Source organism: Balaenoptera physalus, assembly GCF_965194825.1.
Source record: "Balaenoptera physalus genome assembly, chromosome: 6".
Lineage (NCBI taxonomy): Eukaryota > Metazoa > Chordata > Mammalia > Artiodactyla > Balaenopteridae > Balaenoptera > Balaenoptera physalus.
In genome coordinates this window covers 54,262,260-54,284,868 of record NC_138885.1, presented here as the reverse complement: position 1 = coordinate 54,284,868, position 22,609 = coordinate 54,262,260, and the positions used below count along the sequence as shown (strand labels likewise).

The 22,609-nt window shown below is 37.6% G+C and overlaps 2 protein-coding genes across 7 annotated transcripts in view; one reads left to right on the top strand and one right to left on the bottom strand.

Annotated features, from left to right (window-relative positions):
• MARCHF7 (membrane associated ring-CH-type finger 7) overlaps positions 1 to 2,167 on the bottom strand; it is a 45,257-nt gene extending 43,090 nt beyond the window's left edge. For 2 of the 6 annotated variants that reach the window (XR_014264633.1, XM_082465003.1), the window contains exons 1-2: positions 1,989 to 2,148; positions 714 to 803 (exon numbers count right to left, since the gene is read on the bottom strand). Coding sequence is in view for 2 of the 6 variants with exons in the window: in XM_082465003.1 (XP_082321129.1) it covers positions 714 to 719 (6 nt within the window). In the remaining 4 variants the exon portion in view is untranslated. Of the gene's footprint in view, positions 1 to 713; positions 804 to 1,988 lie in introns of all 6 variants that reach the window. The other 4 variants (XM_082465001.1, XR_014264632.1, XR_014264634.1 and 1 more) reach the window with 4 other exon arrangements.
• Positions 1,340 to 22,609, top strand: part of LOC309662953 (uncharacterized protein) — a gene marked incomplete at its 5' end in the record, with an annotated part of 47,945 nt that continues 26,675 nt past the window's right edge. The window contains 2 exons of the mRNA XM_082466159.1: positions 1,340 to 1,399; positions 1,830 to 2,334. Of these exons, the coding sequence (XP_082322285.1) occupies positions 1,340 to 1,399; positions 1,830 to 2,334 (565 nt within the window). The remainder of the gene's footprint in view (positions 1,400 to 1,829; positions 2,335 to 22,609) is intronic.

Here is a 22,609-nt window from a genome sequence, read left to right as displayed (position 1 = left end):
CTAAGATGATAGCAGTTGTTGTTTATACATTAGTCTGATGATTAAATTGTGAGTTGTGGAAGGTAGAAGCTGTGTCAACCTCCTTCTTGTAATGTGACGCCCTAATCTAGTAGCTAAAATACAACAAACTTTCAAAAATTGTTTTACATTATTTGATAGTTTTACACCATTACAATTATTTTCCTAAAATTAAGCGGGCAACTCTTAAACATATACCAGATGAACAGCTGTGTGAAATGGATATGTAGCTGGTTAAAAATTGGGGCCATGGATGTCTTTTTATGTTCAAGCTTATTACCTGACACCTTCACGTAGAACATATGTGCCTGTCTATATAGGGGCATCTTTGTGCTTTACCTGGGAAATTAAACTCTCTTACCAATGTGACAGAAACAGAAATTGCCTGTACTTAAATAAGCAGGAATTTTTAACCATTCTTATTCACGACATTTGACCCAGCACGCAACTTCGGAAAAAAACTCAGGGCTATGCTTACCGACCATGCTTACATCTGTGGTATAATTTAGGGCAAAAAAAGAGCTGTAAAATGTTCTTATCTAAAAACATTTGTAGTATAGAACTTACATAAGTGTATATTATTGTGCGTGTGAGAAGCAGTCAGTACTCTGTGAGGGACATATTACAAGGAGAGTAACATTTGAAGAATGCATGAATATAAACAACTGGACTTAGTATCAATTCCAACTACTTACATTCATCAAAAGTTCATTCTGCAAGTATTATGTCCCCCAGCATGCTGACTGCTACACACTACTTCATCTAATTTGATCCTCATTTCAACTCTAGGAAGAGATTAAATAATTATGGCGAAATCAAGACTCAAACCCAGACCGGCCTCTAATGCCTCCTACGCCACTGCTGTTTCACAAAATGCTGGAGAGCTGTAAATCAAATACTGACCCCATTTCTGAAACACAATTTTATCTCACGGAAAAGAAAAAAAATCTAGTTACAGTCTGTGTCTGCCTTTTTAACAACAGTATACCGTTTGATTTTAAATCAAAAATTCATCTTTAACCTTATCTCTTAGTCCTAGACAGAAACGGACAGATGAGAGAAAGAAAAGGGGAAATTTTTAAATTATTTTATTAATGAAAAAAGAAAAAACCTAAAACATCCTACAAAATCGAAAAAAAATTACTCAATTCAATTTCACTTGGCACCTTTGCTCTTAATAGCGCCAAACGACAACGGTCGTGATCAATGTATTACCAAGACAAAGATGTTCCCCATATATTTACGTCTGTTCGTAGGAAAAAAGAATTACAGTATTTTTGCTGTGTGTACACATTCATCTTCTCTACGCAGTTTCATCAAAATGAGAGAGTACTGTATTCAACTACTAGTGCCTTCCATATTTCACTTCTTACGCCAACAGGTCCGTTTTTATACATACCACCACCTAGTTCAATTTGAATAACATACAATTTACCACAATACAAAAGAAATCCCAAAGTATCACGATACTCAAGATCTGGGACGATCAATGAGCAAACCTTTATCCCATCTAAGGGGCTGGCAAAGTCCCTTCAATTCGAAGCTGGGTTGGCAGAGCCCTAAGCCTCCCTGCCTTCAACACCTCGCTTATTAAATACCTCACTCGTGACACTCCCGGCCCGCCCCGGAGAACCCTCCTCACCCCAGTCGAAGAGGAGGCAGCCAAAGGCCAAAACAGGGCTCAAGCCCCTTGCCCTCGCCCGCCGCACGTCCACTCGGAAGACACACAGCCTGCCCCCTCCACCCGTCACAAACTCCAACACGGGACGAAAGGCCACCGGCAGAGGAGGCCTGTGCCCGGCTGCCCTTAGTACCCGCGGTCCCGGATCAAGCTCCTCCGCCCCGATTCTGAGAGGAAGGAGGCGGCCTTGGCGTCCCCAGGCCAGCACTTCGTTTCCTCCCCTCCACCACCCGCGGCCTTCAGAACCCCCTCCCCGAGAGGAAGAAGCCCGGCCTCCGCAGCTTATTACCCCTGCTCCAGAGCTGGCACTGAACAGGGTGCCTCCCGCTCCCAGCGATCACACCGCCGCCTTCCTCCTCGGAGTTCGAGGCCTCTAACAGAGGCAGAAGAGTCGGCCGCGAAGCACAATGGCGTCCGCCCGACTCCCGGATCCGGCGCAGAACCAGCCACCACCGTTAAATGCCCCTCCCTTCTCCTTCCCCCACTTCGCGGAGTCTTCCGATCTCTCGCGAGAGTGGTGGAGCTGAGCGGATCCGAGAGCTGCGGGCGGGTTCGACGTACCCCACCGCGGGGTGGTGCTCTGACTGCGGCAACCGTTGAAGGGCTGTCTCCGGGGAGGCAGCGAGGCGCCACCGGTAAGCGGCTGCGGCTGGTCGGCCGTCGGGCTGGTGGCTGGGCCGGCGAGTGTGCGGGCCTCGGGAGCGGGGCGCTGGAGGCCCGGCCGTGGTTGGCCGCCGTCGCCTGCCAGGTGAAGGGCTCAGATCCAGCCCTGCCGCTCCCCAGCGTCCAAGTCCGCGCCACAGTCTCTTGCCCTCTCTGGCAAACCTGCAAGGCCCACTGCTCGAAATACCGCCCATCTTTTTTTTTTTTTTTTTTTTTTGCGCTTGGTGAGTGGCGCAGTGAATGTTTATTGACTTGAATCAAACACTGCCTTTCCAACCTCCCCTCCTTCCATTCCCTGCCCGCCCTAGGTGGTGGCAGCGAGCTCTCCCCTTTAAAGGCTGGAGCTCATTTGTCCGGGACCTTTCGTTCCTTGCGGTAATTCGGTGTTGGTGGTGGTGTACTTTTGCAGTCATGTCTTTTAAATCGTGATACTAATCTTTGGTAGTGTAGCTACACATTTTTCAGTAAAAATGCATCCATTTAGAAACAGGGAGGAAAATTGTGAGGTAAATGGTCTGCTGAGAATGAAACGAAACTTTCAAAGAGCTATAAATGTGGTGAACGAAGATGTAAATGAATACTAATGAATAAAAGGGAGTAGGTTAGAGAAAAAAGCCACAGTTTCTGTGGATTTAGGTGATATGTGGGTTTTGAATAATGTATCAAACATATAAGTTCTTCACCGGTGAAGATAAGTTATTGAAACTTGGAGGCATACTGATGACACTTGGTTTGTAAACTGACCTGTTTTATTGGGTTGTTTAAGCAATTCATTGGATCCAAATAGTTTCAATAAATGAAGTATGAAGTTTATGTGTATTTCTTTGTCATTTCACTTGGAGGGTGTGCACGATCAGTATCATCTCTATTTATTTCACTCTGTCTTGGGGACTAACGGACTGTCCATGCTTCACTATTGTAAATTGTAAAATATTAAAGATCATTATTATTTAAAGTTGGCACATAAATGCCGGTCTAACTTTTAAAAATGTGAGCTGAATATTAACCATCTGGTGTGGGATAAAGTGAACAGAGATTAAGTTTGAGAAAATTAATTTACCCTGTATAGAAAACTGATTTTTTGCCCCCAGCCTGTTTGAGTGTACCTGTAGCATTGTGGTTATGCGTATACACACCCTGAAGCACCAGACTGCATGGGTTCAAATCCCAGCCCAGCCTCTTACTACCTTTGTTGTCTTGAGCAATTCTTTAACCTTGCCAAGCCCAGGTTTCCTGTAAAATGGAGTTAATAAGAATACCCATAACCCACAGGGTTGTTGAAAGGATTAAATGAGATAATGCATCAGTTCCTGGATCATAATAAGCATTCCATAATTGTTAGCTATTATATTCCTTGTCTAAACCACTACTAATATTTTCCTGGGGCTTATTACATAGGTCCCTTAAACATCTTCTTCTGAAGTACATTCTACGCTAAGAGGAATGACTGCACTATTTTCCTGAGCTATGGCAGTCAGACCTGGTAGAGGTAACTTCTCTACAGAAACCCCAAACCTGGCAAAGATGGTTCAGATTTTGACAGATTGTCGCTTCATCCCCACCCAATGCTGATAATATCAGCAGAGGTGAGTGTGGCACCAATTTCCTATGCTAAACAGAACTTCCAAATTAGTTTCTTGTTGATGCTAGTAAATAAAGACCACTAATAAGTATTTCTTTTAAGAATTATTAGTTGATATTGTTTTTAAATGTACTTTCTCTGATTTGAGTTTCCAGATAATTATCATTATCAGCAAATAATTATTAAGATTTTCTACGTTAAAGACAGTTTGATAACAGATTGTAGATACAAATAGGTATGATAGTGACTATATTTTCTGAACTTAAAATCAGGACCAATGATTTGACGGCAAATTATTTGAAATTAGAACTGTTCTGACCAATTTAGACCCCGCAGTTGCCTTTTTTTGCGCAGAGTTCCCCCACTTGACCTTCCTTTGCAGAACTTTTTATGCTTATGACCAACTCTGACATAGCTTTTTGTATCTAAATATCTTTGTTCACCACTTGCCACACCAACCCATTAGTTTCCATTTTCGAACTTGGCTTCTCTACATTAAGGTCTTCTTTACTATTATTAATTTATCCCCTTTTACTTTATAAGTTTGTCTGTCATTTGGCCATGGTCATAACAACCCTTTACTCTTATGCTTAAGTATTTCTTCAACTACCTGATAGGTTAGAATTCTCTTTCAGATATTGAATTTCAAAGTTCCTGTTTTCCCCACATTTTAACATTCACAATCTAACCTTCCAAGAAGCTTCTCTATGGTAAGGGTAATTTTATAGATATTCTCCACTTTGCATAAATGATGTGATCTTGAAAAGGTGCGATTATATTTTCTTTTTGTAAATCAAATTATTTTAAAGGTAGGTTATTTCTTAAACTTTTGAGGAACAGCAGGTAATACCTGGGATGAAATAAGAGTGCTTATTGGGGGGTCCCTAAGTTGGAAACAAAGGATGCCAATTCTTTTTTTTTTTTAATGATTATTCTATGTTTATTTTATTTATTTTATTTATGGCTGTGTTGGGTCTTCGTTTCTGTGCGAGGGCTTTCCCTGGTTGTGGCAAGCAGGGGCCACTCCTCATCACGGTGCGCGGGCCTCTCACTATCGCGGCCTCTCTTGTAGCGGAGCACAGGCTCCAGGCGCGCAGGCTCAGTAATTGTGGCTCACGGGCCCAGCCGCCCTGCGGCATGTGGGATCTTCCCAGACCAGGGCTCGAACCCGTGTCCCCTGCGTTGGCAGGCAGATTCTCAACCACTGCGCCACCAGGGAAGCCCGCCAATTCTTCTTAAATGGGAGTTTTATTAATCTCTGGAGAAGGGAACCTTGTGGCATAAACCAAATTGAGGCTCTACTATTTAAAGTTATAGATAACTTTAAGTATATGGTACTTATTATTATTGAAAAATAGCTATAGATTGAAGACTCCATCTTCAAAGGAATATGTTACTTAAAAGGTCCTTTGCTTTAAATCTTTGATGTAAAAAATTATTTTTATTCCAAGAATAATAAGCCCCTGATTTCGTGAATTTTAATTTTCCCCTTATCAAGTTCAATTGAAAGGTGCCCCATTTAATAAGTGAGCATCCAAGACATGCTGTTAGTTGACTTCTGTTGGATTAGAAGCAATAACTTTAAATCCCTAAAGCCAATAGATAAAACAATATAAAAACAAATAAAAAGAACACCATCTTGAAGCCTTCTCTGGGAAACTCTTTCTTACACTTAAGCTATGGTCTAGATCTCACTGGTTCTAGGAAAATCATTCCTGCTCACATTGCTGCTCCAGAACATCTGGCCTGGTCAGGAACAATTCTCAGCTTATGGAGCACTTGGAATCCATGTGTGAAACACATTTCACACTGCCTAAAACATGGAGTTTTTAATAAAAGCAGCTATCTTGTATTATCAATAGTACTAAAGGTTGGAAAACTATGGTACAAGGCCAAATGTGATCCACTACCTGTTACTGTAAATAGTTTTATTGGAACACAGCCAGGTCCATTAATTTATGTAGTCTTATCTGTGTATGTCAGGGTTCTCCACAGAAACAGAACCAATAGTATGCAATACCTATCTATCTATCTACCTGTCTACCTATCTATCTATCTGTCTACAATTACTATACAAAATATCTTCACTACAATGCCTAAATTAGCATATGATTAAATAACTCGATACTCTGGCCTCCCCAAGTTAACCACAAAATTAACCATCAAAGTCTATGACTGCTTTGGCCTACAGCGGCAGAGATGAGTAGCTGTGATAGAGATGATATGGCCCAGAAAGCCTAAAATATGTACTATTTGGTTTTTTCATAGAAAGTTTGTTGACCTCTGGAATAAACCATAAAACCAGATTGAAGTGACCCCTGTTCCTTTAATGCTGTCAAGCCGAACACATACATAACAACTTCAGATTGATAGTAATCAAGGACTATGCTCGGCCTCCATGGCCACTTTGGACTATATTTTGTGAGAATGCAAGCAGAAGAGCATCTAAATACTGATATGAATTCCTTGGATATGCCCTCTGGCAAGTTTGGTTGCAACGTCCTTTTTAATCTTAATTTTTTTTCATGTCTACATTTGTGTACAATTTTATAACAATGTTTGTGTGTGATTACATCGTACATACTAGCTATTTTAGTATAGGATGGTTCTTTTGCTTTTTTCCCCCTTTTTCTTTTCTTTCTTTTCTCTTTTCTTCCCTTATAATTTCCTTTTTAATTTGGCTCTCTTACCCATATTTACTACTCCATAAACATTCTTGAAAAATTAGTGAGTATCCTTCTGCATTTTTTTCTGCAGTCATACAATGTTGAAGGAATAATTATTTAACACACAGAGAGAGAGAAATACTCATATAGAGATTTTTTTTACCATTTATTTTATAAAACAGCATCAAATTTCAATGTGCATATTCATCTTAATTTTTCAATCAAAAGTACCTTTTTCTCTAAACCCCTATTTATATGGATTGTTTATCCTTTCGTTTCTTGTTTTTTTAATAAATTTATTTATTTATTTATTTTTGGCTATGTTGGGTCTTCGTTGCTGCGCCCGGGCTTTCTCTAGTTGCAATGAGCGGGGGCTACTCTTCGTTGCGGTGCACAAGCTTCTCACTGTTGTGGCTTCTCTTGTTGTGGAGCACAGGCTCTAGGCATGAAGGCTTCAGTAGTTGTGGCACACGGGCTCAGTAGTTGTGGCTCGCAGGCTCTAGAGCGCAGGCTCAGTAGTTGTGGCACACGGGCATAGTTGCTCCGTGGCATGTGGGAATCTTCCCAGACCAGGGCTCGAACCCATTTCTCCTGCATTGGCAGGCGGATTCTTAACCACTGTGCCACCAGGGAAGTCCTATCCTTTCTTTCTGATGTCATAGGTATTACTACTCTGTCCTTCCTTCACAGTGTTTTTTCAACTCTATCATCTGTCCGTTGACTTGCCATTTATTATCTTTTGCTATAGATATGTTCATATGGTAAAATGTGTCTGTGATTTCTTTTATAACTTTTGGGTTTGTAGCTTAGCTTAAAAAGTATTACCTATCCCTAGATTGTATCATGTAATATCCTAGATTTTTCTAGACTATGTTTAATTAAACTCAAATTAATGTTTGTATATGGAATAAGGTAATAGGATCTAATTTTATTTTCTTCTCAATGGATAGCCGGTTTTGCCAGTAGCATTTCTTAAATAATCTATTCTTTGTGATTAGAAAGACTACTTTTGTTATACATTGACTTTTCAGATTTATACTGGACTTATTTCTGGATTTTCTATTTTGAAAACAGAACTATTCAGAACTATAAACTATAAACTAAACAGAACTATTCAGAACTATAGTTTTTAGTTCTAAATATTGTTTTGCTCCCTTTTGAATCTTTTTCATATATCAATACTGTTCTGCATTTCTGTCACCTACCTATTCAGTTATAAGGAATGGTAACTAATTCCTTCAGAATCACCCAATATACTTAACCAGCTTTGCATTATACAGTGCATGTTATACTACCAACCTGCCTAAGAATTATCTTAACTTCTTTTCCCATCATTCTTGTTTCCTTTTCTCAGCAGTTTGCTAAAGCCATTGAATATACTTCAGTTATCTAAAAACATTTCATCAATACTTTTGTATATCATAATAATTTAAAAAAAACTATATACCTACGCACATACATACTATTCAGTTTCTTAAATCACCCTGTTCTCTATCCCAGAGTCCAACCTAAGTTTTTTACCATGGAGCCTTAGTCACTCTTGACAAGTTGGCTATTTGTACCATGGACAATATAGAAGAAATCCTACATTTTTCTCTATTATGTCATCATAAAAGGTATGAAAATGGTGATGTGCTTTAAATATTTCATGTAGGTTTAATGTTTGTAATTCTTAGCTTTAGCATATCACACAAACGTGGTGGTGGTTGTTGATTTTGTTGTGGTTTATTCTCTTCAAAGCTAAGAACTCTGTACTTTAATTAATTATATTTTAAATCAGTTTTTAGATATATTAATTCAGTACTTTTTTTGTTTTGTTTGCATACTGTTAATTTTACCTAAATTTGTGGGAAGGCTTTTCTCAGGAAAGTGATTGTTTCATTGTTTTCAAGTCCATTTAGTAAGATATTTTTAAATCTTATGAACTTTATCTCAAATAGTTACTTGAATTGAAAGTTTTGGGCATGTGTTTGCATATTAGTGTCATGGGATTTGAATGAAAATATAAAATATAATTTTAATGAATACTTGGTTTCCTTTATGTCTTTTAACAGTCTTATAAATAAATTGATATAACCATTTTGTTAGACTTTACTTCCTTAGGTTGTTTGAAAATCAAATGTTTTTCTAATACCTTAATTCTTTTACTAGTCATAGTAATACAGATTGCTAGAATACTTCTAAAATACAATTATTTTTGTGAAGTTGTATATCAGGATTTTAATAGGGCTTATTAATAACTTTTTATCTGAAGAAATAAGACATTAATCAAAGTACAGCATTAAAAATGAATTGAGTAGATGAAAATATATATCTAAAAAGTTTGGGAAAAGAATTTAATGTTAAATTTAAATAATTCTTATTGATAATGTCCAGAAAGGAAAATGTTAGTATTTAGTCTTATCTGTGCTTGGAAGAAAGCCACATAGAAGCTATTACCATTTCTTCTCTTTATTGAAAGAAAAATGTATACAAAGAAGTAAATATTACTACATTTCTAAATGAACCAAAGTAGGAGAAAAGCAACTTTTAGACATTGATAGAAGTGTTGCCCTATTTAGAAGATTTTTCTTGCTCTCAGAACCACATTTGGAATTTAAGCTTTGTTCACAGCAAAATTGGCACAGACTATCTTTGCAATACTCCTAACTTACTATTACTTTTTTTTAATTTGGCTGTGTCATGTCTTAGTTGTGGCACGCAGGATCTTCGTTGCAGCACGTGGGATCTCTTGTTGCAGCGTGCAGGCTTCTCTCTAGTTGTGGCGCGCAGGCTGTAGAGCGCGTGGGCTCAGTAGTCGTAGCGCGTGAGCTCCCTAGATGTGGCGGGTGGGCTCCAGAGCACACGGGCTCAGTAGTTGCCACACGTGGGCTCTCTAGTTGTGGTGCACGGGTGCTAGAGTGTGCGGGCTCAATATTTGCAGCGCGCAGGCTTAGTTGCTCCACGGCATGTGGGATCTTAGTTCCTCAACGAGGGATTGAACCTGCATCCGCTGCACTGGAAGGCAGATTCTTAACCACTGGACCACCAGGGAGGTCCCATTTCTAACTTATTTTATGCAAGAAAAGAATGTGTCGTGGAAAAGAAATGAACAAAAATTATTAATATAAGGTAGATGAAAAAAATTCTTTTTAAAACAAATAGAATGTGAAGTTGATTTTTAGAATACAGATAGAACTATTAAAAATCTTTTAAGTAGTAGTAAGAAAACATTTCCCCTTCTTCCTGAATTAAAAAAAAAAAACTTTGAATTTAGCATTCCATCACTTCCTGCAGATGAATGAGTTAATTACCTTTATTTATAAAAAAACAAATGACTCAGGTCTCCAGTTCTTAAGAATGGGACCATGTATTTCTGTTAAAAATCAAGGAATAGTGGTTCCAATTTCCACTTTCACATAAGGAGCCTGGAAGTCCTCCATCTACCTTAACAACAAGTAAAAAGCTGAACAGACTGAAAAATCAGTAACTCTTTTTGGATCCATAACAAAGGGAAGAACAGAGGCAAACCTCTACCCCCAAGATTGGAGAAACAGACAGGCATTTGAATACAGGGAGTTGTGGTTTATGGGAGGAGAGACTCCAGAACTCAAATCACCACAGGAAACAGGGCCAGGTAGGAAAACCGGAACTGTAATTGATGAATTGCTGGAGGCTCAGTGTGGACAACTCTAAGAGTTTAAACTCCAGGGAGACCCAGTCACAGGGCGGGGCCCACAGTATTGTGAGGTTTACCTCCAGGAGCTCAACCAGATTTCCACAATAAATATCAAAGAAAAGTTCCATCAAGCTTCTGGCAGGGAGAGAGGAAAAGGAATCATTTTGAAATACACCACAGCATTCTATTTTTTTTTTTTCTTACAAGTATTCATTCTTTATTTTTTTTTAACATCTTTATTGGAGTATAATTGCTTTACAATGTTGTATTAGTTTCTGCTGTATAACAAAGTGAATCAGCCATATGCATACATATATCCCCATATCCCCTCTCTCTTGCATTCTATTCTTAACAAACCCTGCCCTCAGGGGAAACTAGTTAATTACAGCCTAACCTGCTGAGGTATTATCAGAGCCTAAGTAACCTTGGGAAGAGAAATAACCAACTCTAGCCATTTTGTCCCACCTAACGGGATAGAAAAAAACTAAGAAACTCTTGTGAAGTTCATAGTCCAGAGGCATAAGCTCATTAAAAGACTGAGACCTAATCACAGGACTGTAGAATGCTTCCCATCCCCCCCATGCCTTACCACTACATTAATAAAGGCCTATTTATGGCAGTTCCTTTTACTCAGTATATTGTGTCTGGCTATCAAGAAGAAATTACAAGGCATACCAAAAGGTGAAAAACATAATTTGAAGAGACAGAGCAAGCATCAGAACCAGACACAGCAGAGATGCTGGAATTATCAGTACAGGAATTTAAAACAACTATGATTAATATGCTAAAGACTCTAATGGATAAAGTAGACAGCATGCAAAAACAGCTGGGCAGTGTAAGAAGAGACATGGAAATCCTAAGAAAGAACCAAAAAGAAGTGCTAGAAATAGAAAACACTGTAACAGAAATGAAGAATGTCTTTCATGAATTTATTAATAGACTGGATATATGGCTGAGGAAAGAATCTCTGAGCTAGAGGATATATCAGTAGAACCCTTGAGAACTAAAAATCAAAAAGAACAAAGACTTAAAAAAAAAAAAAGAACAGTATCCAAGTGTTACCTGAAAATGGGTTCACCTCTTGGGTGTCAAGCCAAAACACACAACCAAGCCAAAAATCGGGAGAACGAAGATTTATTACTTGCAGCAAGTAAGGAGAACACCGGAGATCTTTCCCAAAGCAGTGTCTCCCCAACAGCAAAATTGGGGAATTTTTAAGCTAAGGGTACATGCTAAGGGTACATGAAGGGACTTGAGCAGGAGAATTCAGCATAGATTTGAGGCAAAGGTTGACAGAGTCTAAGCTTTAGTTGATTGGAGTCACAAGGGTTAGAAAGAATCTGAAAAAGAATAGATACATTGTACATGTATAACTAAATCACTTTGCTGTACATCTGAAACTAACACACTGTAAATCAACTATACTCCAATATAAAATAAAAATTTAAAAAGAGAGAGAATGTAGAGTCCCCCAGATGTGCAAGATTTTTGAACATGTTATTTAACTCTATCTAGAAAAGACGAAAGCATCAGTTTTATATAAATTTCATAGGAAGAAACAAAAAATTAGCAGTAAATAAAGACTTTCTGAGGCAATTTTCTTCTAGTAGAACATTGTCATATTATCTCAATATTTCTAAAATATTTTAATAAAATAAGTTTATTATAAAAATAATAAATTCTAATGGATAAAATATACATTATATTATTAAAAAAAAAAAAAGAAAAGGTCAGCATCATCATCCCTTAGGTTCCAATTGATCTAGTGGTTGAGCACCTTAGGCTAATCTTTACCATTGAAACAGAATTGGGAGTCTTTACAGCAGTTATATATTCTTTACTATTGTTACTTCTCTTGCCTGATAACAGTTGTTTGTGCCTTCGTTCTTTTGTTCCCTTAAGATCATTAATCACTGAGACTTGTTCAAGTTCAAGCACTGTGGCCAAGATTAGGTCACAAAATGGCCTAGGCCAAAAATGTCTTCCCTTATGTCAAGAAAGCCATGCCTGGTTCTCTTTCTCCAGGGACCCTCTACCCTATCTGCTTACACAAAGACTGTGGGACAGCTAGAAAAGGTTTAACATAAGTGTAATGTTACTATCAGAAGAAAGAAAGGAACAGAAGACCTATGTGAAACAAAAATGATGGAGAATTTCCCCCAAATTAATGTTAGACACCTAACCACAGATCCAGGGAGCTCAGAGAACACCAACCAGGGTAAATGTCCCCCAAAACTATACCTTAGCGTATCACTTTCAAATATAAAAAATCAAAGATAAAGAAAAACATCCTGAAAGAGGACAGAGTTAAAAAACACCTTACCTATATAGGAACAAAATAAGAATTATATCCAACACCTCCTCAGAAACCATGAAAACAAGAAGAGTGTGGACTGAAATATTTAAACTGTTGGGAAAAAAAACCCTACCAACCTAGAATTCTATATCATGTGAAATTACCTTCAAACCTGAAGGGAAAATTGACAAACAAAAATTGAGAAAATTTGTTGCCAGTAGACCTGCGTTGCCAAAAAAAAAAACACAAGTTCTTTACAGAGAAGGAAATTAATATAGTTCAGAAACTCAGACCTACATAAAGAAAGGAAGAACATCAAAAGAAGGAAAAAGTGAAGATAAAATAAGAACTTTTATCTTCCTTATTCTTAATTGAACTAACAGTAGTTTATTCAAAATAATAATACCAAAAATATATGCAACTATGTATATGTTTTATATATGTGTATATATATACTTAAGTATTCTCATATATAAGTGAAATGAATAACAGCAATAATATAAAGGATAGGAGGAAGGAATTAGAGTTATTTTGTTATTTTGTTGTTATTAGGTATAGTACATGTGAAGTGGTGTAGTGTTATTTGAAAGTGGATTTGGACTGTTGTAAATGTATATTGAAAACTCTAGGACAACCAATAAAGCAAAAAATGAGGTATAACTGATATGCTAAGAAAGGAGAGAAAGTGGAATCAAATAAATGCTCATTTAAAACCATAAGAGGAAAAAAAAAGAAGAAAAACCCATAAAACTAAGTTCTGTAGGTATTTATAACAAAAAGAAAATAAAACCACAAGAGGCAGATAGGGGAATACTGTGAACAGTTTTATGCCAACAAATTGGACAAAAATGGACAAGTTTCTAGAAACATACAGCCTATCAAAACTGAATCAAGAAGAAATCGATAATTTGAACTGACCATACTAGAAGTAAAATGGAATCTGTAATTTAAAAACTTCTTCAGGGCTTCCGTGGTGGCGCAGTGGTTAAGAATCTGCCTGCCAATGCAGGGGACACGGGTTTGAGCCCTGGTCTGGGAGGATCCCACATGCCATGGAACAACTAAGCCCATATGCTGCAACTACTGAGCCTGCGCTCTAGGGCCCGCGAGCCACAACTACTGAAGCCCACACACCTAGAGCCCTGCTCCGCAACAAGAGAAGCCACTGCAATGAGAAGCCCACGCACCGCAACGAAGAGTAACCCCCGCTCTCTGCAACTAGAGAAAGCCCGCACGCAGCAAGGAAGACCCAATGCAGCCAAAAATAAATAAATTAATTAATTTTTAAAAAATTAAAAATAAAAACTTCTTCAAATGACAGTCCACGACTGCATGGCTTCACTGGGGGATTCCACTAAATAAACAAAGAACTTATACCTATTCTTTTCAAACTCTTCCAAAAGATTGAAGAGGAGGGAACACTCCCAAAGTCATTCTATGAAGCCACCATCACCCTGATACCAAAACCAGACAAAGACACTACCCAAAAAGAAAATTACGAGCCAATATCTTTGGTGAATATAGATGGAAAAATCCTCAACATAATTTTAGCAAACTGAATCCAACAACACATAAAAAGGATCATACACCATGATCAAGTTGGTTTCATTCCAGGGTTACAAAGATGGTTTAGCATATGCAAATCAATCAATTTGATATACCACATTAACAAAAGAAAAGACAAAAACCACGTGATCTTCTCAATAGGTGCAGAAAATCATTTAATAAAATTCAACAGCAGCAACAACAAAAATCAACATTTATTCATGATAAAAACTCTTGCCAAATTGGGTATAGAGGGAACATATCTCAACATAATAAAAGCCATTTATGACAAACCCACAGCCAGCATAATATTAAACAAAAAGCTGAAAGTCTTCCCACTAAATTCTGGAACAAGACAAGGATGCCTATTCTCACCACTTCTATTCAACATAGTATTGGAAGTCCTAGCCACGGCAATAAGAAAGAAACAGAAATAAAAAGCATACAAATCAGAAGGGAAGAGTAAAATTGTCATTATGTGCAGATGACATGCTGTATAGAAAACCCTGAAGATTCCACACGAAAACTATTAGAACTGATAAATGAATTAAGCAAGGTAGCAGGATACAAGATTAATATAGAGAAATCTGTTGCATTTCTTAATGCTAACAATGTAATATCAGAAAGAGAAAGTTAAATAAAATTGTTTAAAATTGCATTAAAAAATACCTAGGAATAAACCTAACCAAGGAGGTGAAAGACTTATATGCTTAGAACTATAAAACATAGGTAAAGGAAATTGAAGAGGATTCAAGGAAATGGAAAGATAGCCCATGCTCTTGGATTGGAAGGATTAATAGAATTAAAATGGCTATACTACCCAAAGCTATCTACAGATTTAATGTGATCCCTATCAAATTACCCATAACGTTTTTCACAGAACTAGAACAAATAGTCCTAAAATTTATATGGAACCACAAAAGACAGAATTGCCAAAGCAATCCTGAGGAAAAAGAACAAAGCTGGAGGCATAACCCTTCCCGTCTTCAGACAATACTACAAAGCTACAGTAATCAAAACAGTGTGGTGTTGGGACAGAAACAGGCATATGGATCAATGGAACAGAAAAGAGAGCCCAGAAATAAACCCACACATTTACAGTCAATTACTCTTCAACAAAGGAGGCAAGAATATACAATGGAGAAAAGACAGTCTCTTCAGCAAGTAGTGTTGGGAAAGCTGGACAGCTGCATGTAAATCAGTGAAGTTAGAACACTCCCTCACAACATACACAAAAATAAACTCAAAAGGCTTAAAGACTTAAATATAAGACATGTCACCATAAAACTCCTAGAAGAGAACATAGGCAAAACAGTCTCTGACAAATTGTAGCAATGTTTTCTTAGGTCAGTCTCCCAAAGCAATAGAAATAAGAGCAAAAATAGACGAAGAGGGCTTCCCTGGTGGCACAGTGGTTGAGAGTCTGCCTGCCAATGCAGGGGATATGGGTTCGAGCCCTGGTCTGGGAGGATCCCCCATGCTGCGGAGCAACTAGGCCCGTGAGCCACAACTACTGAGCCTGCACGTCTGGAGCCTGTGCTCCGCAACAAGAGAGGCCGCGATAGTGAGAGGCCCGTGCACCGCAATGAAGAGTGGCCCCCACTCGCCTCAACTAGAGAAAGCCCTCGCACAGAAATGAAGACCCAACACAGCCAAAAATAAATAAATAAATAAATTTATATTAAAAAAAAAAATAGACAAAGAGGACCTAATCAAACTTAGAAGCTTTTGCACAGCAAAGGAAATCATAAAGAAAACAAAAAGACAGCCAGTGGACTGGGATAAAATGTTTGCAAACAATGCGACCAACAAGGGCTTAATTTCCAAAATATACAAACAGCTAACACAACTCATTGACAGAAAAAAAAAAAAAGACAATAAAAATATGGGCAGAAGACCTAAATAGACATTTCTCCAAAGAAGACATACAGGTGGCCAAGAAGCACATGAAAAGCTGCTCAACATCACAAATTATTAGAGAAATGCAAATCAAAACTGCAATGAGGTATCACCTCACACCAGTTAGAATGGGCATCATCAGGATATCTACAAACAACAAATGCTGGAGAGGGTGTGGAGAAAAGGGAACCCTCTTGCACTGTTGGTGGGAATGTAAATTGATACAGCCACTATGGAAAACAATCTGGAGGCTCCTTAAAAAACTAAAAATAGAGTTGCCATATGATCCAGCAGCCCCATTCCTGGGCATATATTCAGAAAAGGTGAAAACTCTAATTGGAAAAGATTCACACATCCCAATGTTCATAGCAGCACTATTTACAATAGCCAAGACATGGAAGCAACCCAAGTGTCCATCAACAGATGAATGGATTAAGAAGATGAGATTATGTGTGTGTGTATATATATATACATATATATATATACACACACACACACACACACATATAACACACACATATATATATATGTATGTATGTATATATATGGGGTGGGGAGAGAGTGAAATATTACTCAACCATAAAAAAGAGTGAAATAATGCCATTGCAGCTACATGTATGGACACAGAGATTATGAAACTAAATGAAGTAAGTCAGACAGAGAAAGACAAATATTATATGCTATCACTTATATGTGGAATCTAAAAAGTAGTACAAATTAATTTATTTACCATACAGAAACAGACTCACAGGTATAGAAAACATATTTATGGTAACCAAAGGGGAAGGCAGGGAGGAATAAATTGGGAGTATGGAATTAACAGATGCCCACTACCATATATAAAATAGATAAACAAGATTTTACTGTATAGCACAGGGAACTATATTCAGTATCTTGTAATTAACTATAATGAAAAAGAATTTTTAAAAAAGAGTGTATGTGTGTGTGTGTGTATCTCTGAATCATCACTTTGCTGTACATCTGAAACTAACACAATACTGTAAATCAGCTATACTTCAATTTAAAAAAAAACCCACAAGAGGCAGAAAAAGAGTGGAAGACAAAAATAGGAACAAAGAACAAGGGCAACAAATATAAAACTAACAAGTATAGTAGATATAAATCCAAATATATCAGTAACTATGTTTAATGTCAATGGTCTAAATGCACCAATTAAAAGACAGAGATCATCACAGTGGATCAAAAAATAAGACCCAAGTATAAGTTGTCTGCAAGAAACCACTTTAAAGATAATGAAAGATATAGATTAAAAGTAAGTGGATACACCTATCTGGGAGGACAGAGAAGGCTGGGCTGCTCCTCCCCAAGGTATTGTGACCCTGTGCCTGTAGCCCGAAAGGGACACACAGCCCTGTGATGGCCTGTGGCCACAAGGCCCCTGCTCTGCCCCCACTTTGGCCGTGGTGACATGACTGTGCCTCCTTTGTGTGCTAACTTAACCCCATTACTACCTCGATATTCCCACTGATTTCCTTTCCTGTCAATTTCTTCTACTTTAAAATACTGTATTGAGAGCAGTTTCCTAAGTTACCCCGAATCCTGTTCAGAACAGGGATGCTTCCTGAAGTCAGGATGGAGGGGAAACAGGCGCTGTTGGGGAAGGCTTCTGCTCCAGAAGTGAGTGGATGTGAAACAGCCCCGCTCCACAGTGACTGGTTTTGTCCTGCTACAGTTTAAAATTGAGGCATACTTGACATAATAAATGCACAGACTTTAAGTGTGTGGTTTGAGGGGTCATGATCAATATCAACACACGTGTAACCATCCCAACCCAGGCAGAGGTTGAAGATAAGAGATTTCTATCTTCAGTGATTTTTTTTTTTTTTTGGCCACACTGTGTGGCTTGCAGGCTCTTAGTTCCCCGACCAGAGATTGAACCCAGGCCCTGGGCAGTGAAAGCGAGGAGTCCTAACCTCTGGACCGCCAGGGAATTCCCATATCTTCAGTGATTTTTACAAAGAATTTCTGCTGATAAAATGCATGCTCATGGTAGAACACTCGGATTGTGCAGAGAAAGCCAGGGCAGGATGTGGCAGGGCCCCCACCATGCGGCTCCCAGATAAAGAGGCTGCCTGCCTGCCTGGCGGCATCCCACCACCCAGACAACCACTGCTAGCATTTCAGTGTATTTTCTTCTGTTTTTTTCTATGCACATATATACATATGTTAAAATTTTTTTCTATGCATACTTTTTTACATATGACATCAGATCAAATTTAGTATTTAAAAATTTACTGTAGATTAAGCATTTCCATATATTATAAAACATTGTGTAAATATGATTTTTGAGAAGCCTTTGGTGTTTACTTTGTGATATTTGATTCAGCTAGTGTTGATACGATAAAGAGTTGATGTTAGAGAGAAAAAAAAAAGTAAATGGATAGAGAAAAATAGTGTTACCATGCTAACACTAATCAAAAGAAAGAAAGCAGGAGTTAGTTATTTTAATTTCAGACAAACTAGATTTCAAAGTAAGGAAAGTTATCAGGGTTAAAGAAGAGGCTTACATAAGTGATAAAGGGTTCAATTCTCCAAGAAGATATAACAATTTTTAATGTGTATATATCTACTAACACAACATCAAACATGAGACAAATGCTGATAGAACTGCAGGGAAGAGTAGATGAATTCACTATTATGGTTGGAGACTTCCACATCCCGCTCTCAGAAATGAACAATCCAGCAGGCTGAAAATCAGTAAGAACTATTTGAACTCAACAACACCTTCAATCGACTGGATATAATTGATATCGATAGACTGCTTCATCCAAAACAGCAGAACTCACATTTATCTCAAGCTTAAATGGAACATTTACCAAGATAAACCACCTTCTGGGACATAAAACACACCTTAACAAATTTAAAAGACTAGAAATCATACAGTGCTGTGGTCTCAGACCATAATGGAATAAACTAGGAATCAATCACAGAAAGACAGCTAAAAAAAAATCCCAAAATATATGGAGATTAAACAACACACTTCTAAATAATATATGGATCAAAGAAGAAATCTCAAAAGAAATTTAGAAATATTTTAAACTTAATGAAAACAACTTATTAAAATTTGTGGGATGCAGTGAAAACAGTGCTTAGAGGGAAGTTTGTCACATTGAAAGCAAGTATTAGAAAAGAAGAAAAATCTAAAATGAATATTTCCACCTTAGGAAACTAGAAAAAGAACAAATTAAATTCAAAGTAAGCAGAAGAAAAAAAATAATAAGAACTAGGACAGAAATCAATGAAATTGATGTCTCTAGCCAGGCCAATTAGGAAAAAAAGAGAGGACCCAATTTACTAATATCACATGTGAAAGAGAGGACATCACTACAGATTCCATGGGAATTGAAAGGATAGTAAAGGAATACTATAAACAACACTGTACCCACAAATTGGATGACCTAGATGGAATGGACCAATTCCTTTAAAGACACAATCTGTCAAAACTCACAAAGAAATAGATAACCTGAATAGGCCTATATCTATTAAAGAAATTGAGTCAATAATCCATAACAATTCCAAAACAGAAAGCATCAGGCCCACATGGGTACACTGGTTAATTCTACCAAACATTTAAGAAGAAATTAAACCAGTTATCTACAGTCTCTTTCAGAGAATAGAAACAGAGGGAATACTTCTTTTTTATTTTTTTTTACTTTATTCTAATTTGAGCCAGCTGACACTTACACATATAATCGAATATTAAATTAACTTAATTATCAAAAAAAGATAATTAGAAGAAACTGTTAGGAGACCACAGAGAAACAGGCACTCTCATATTGCAGATGGGAGTATGAAATGTTACAATCCCTACAAAGGGGAATTTGGAATTCTAGATGAATTTACCACTTAGACCTCAAAAAATCCACTTCTAGGAATATATCTTGAAAATACACCTGCATCCCTGAGAAATAGCATATGCATAAGTGTATTAATTATCTATTGCTGCATCACAAATACACTTACCAATCATCTCAGTTTGTCGAGGACTGTGGATTTTACTGAAACTCATAATTTCAGTGCTCAAACTAGAACAGTCCCAGTCAAACACAGACTGTTGGTAATCCTAATAACAAATTGTCCTAAAATATGTGTTTTTTTTAATTTATTTTTTTATACAGCAGGTTCTTATTAGTCATCAATTTTATACACATCAGTGTATACATGTCAATCCCAATCACCCAATTTATCACACCACCACCACCACCCCACTGCCGCTTTCCCCCCTTGGTGTCCATACGTTTGTTCTCTACATCTGCGTCTCAATTTCTGCCCTGCAAACCCGTTCATCTGTACCATTTTTCTACGTTCCACATATATACGCTAACATACAATATTTGTTTTTCTGATTTACTTCACTGTGTATGACAGTCTCTAGATCCATCTACGTCTCAACAAATGACCCAATTTCGTTCCTTTTTATGGCTGAGTAATATTCCATTATATATATGTACCACATCTTCTTTATCCATTCGTCTGTCGATGGGCATTTAGGTTGTTTCCATGACCTGGCTATTGTAAATAGTGCTGCAATGAACATTGGGGTGCATGTGTCTTTTTGAGTTATGGTTTTCCCTGGGTATATGCCCAGTAGTGGGATTCCTGGGTCATATGGTAGTTCTATTTTTAGTTTTTTAAGGAATCTCCATACTGTTCTCCATAGTGGCTGTATCAATTTACATTCCCACCAACACTGCAAGAGGGTTCCCTTTTCTCCACACCCTCTCCAGCATTTGTTGTTTGTAGATTTTCTGATGATGCCCATTCTAACTGGTGTGAGGTGATACCTCATTGCAGTTTTGATTTGCATTTCTTTAATAATTAGTGATGTTGAGCAGCTTTTCATGTGCTTCTTGGCCACCTGTATGTCTTCTTTGGAGAAATGTCTATTTAGGTCTTCTGCCCATTTTTGGATTGGGTTGTTTGTTTTTCTAATATTGAGCTGCATGAGCTGTTTATATATTTTGGAGATTAATCCTTTGTCCATTGATTCGTTTGCAAATATTTTCTCCCATTCTTGCTGTGATTTATGTCAAAGAGTGTTCTTTCTGTGTTTTCCTCTAAGACTTTTATAGTGTCCAGTCTTACATTTAGGTCTCTAATCCATTTTGAGTTTATTTTTGTGTATGGTGTTAGGGAGTGTTGTAATTTCATTCTTTTACGTGTAGCTGTCCAGTTTTCCCAGCACCACTTATTGAAGAGGCTATCTTTTCTCCACTGTGTATTCTTGCCTCCTTTGTCATAGATTAGTTGACCATAGGTGTGTGGGTTTATCTCTGGGCTTTCTATCTTGTTCCATTGATCTATGTCTCTGTTTTTGCACCAGTACCATATTTTCTTGATTACTGTAGCTTTGTAGTATAGTCTGAAGTCAGGAAATCTGATTCCTCCAGCTCCATTTTTTCCCCTCAAGACTGCTTTGGCTATTGGGGGTCTTTTGTGTCTCCATACAGATTTTAAGATTTTTTGTTCTAGTTCTGTAAAAAATGCCATTGGTATTTGATAGGGATTGCATTGAATCTGTAGATTGCTTTGGGTAGTATAGTCATTTTCACAATATTGATTCTTCCAATCCAATAACATGGTATATCTCTCCATCTGTTGGTATCATCTTTAATTTCTTTCATCAGTGTCTTATAGTTTTCTGCATACAGGTCTTTTGTCTCCCTAGGTAGGTTTATTCCTCGGTATTTTATTCTTTTTGTTGCAATGGTAAATGGGAGTGTTTCCTTAATTTCACTTTCAGATTTTTCATCATTAGTGTATAGGAATGCAAGAGATTTCTGTGCATTAATTTTGTATCCTGCAACTTTACCAAATTCATTGATTAGCTCTAGTAGTTTTCTGGTGGCATCTTTAGGATTCTCTATGTATAGTATCATGTCATCTGCAGTGACAGTTTTACTTCTTCTTTTCCAATTTGTATTCCTTTTATTTCTTTTTCTCCTCTGATTGCCATGGTTAGGACTTCCAAACTATGTTGAATAATAGTGGTGAGAGTGGACATCCTTGTCTTGTTCATGATCTTAGAGGAAATGCTTTCAGTTTTTCACCATTGAGAATGATGTTTGCTGTGGGTTTGTTGTATATGGCCTTTATTATGTTGAGGTAGGTTCCCTCTATGCCCACTTTCTGGAGAGTTTTTATCATAAATGGGTGTTGAATTTTGTCAAAAGCTTTTTCTGCATCTACTGAGATGATCATATGGTTTTTATTCTTCAATTTGTTAATATGGTGTATCACATTGATTGATTTGCGTATATTGAAGAATCCTTCCATCCCTGGGATAAATCCCACTTGATCATGGTGTATGATCCTTTTAATGTGTTGTTTGATTCTGTTTGCTAGTATTTTGTTGAGGATTACTGCATCTATATTCATCAGTGATATTGGTCTGTAATTTTCTTGTTTTGTAGTATCTTTGTCTGGTTTTGGTATCAGGGTGATGGTGGCCTCATAGAATGAGTTTGGGAGTGTTCCTTCCTCTGCAATTTTTTGGAAGAGTTTGAGAAGGGTGGGTGTTAGCTCTTCTCTAAATGTTTGATAGAATTCACCTGTGAAGCCGTCTGGTCCTGGACTTTTG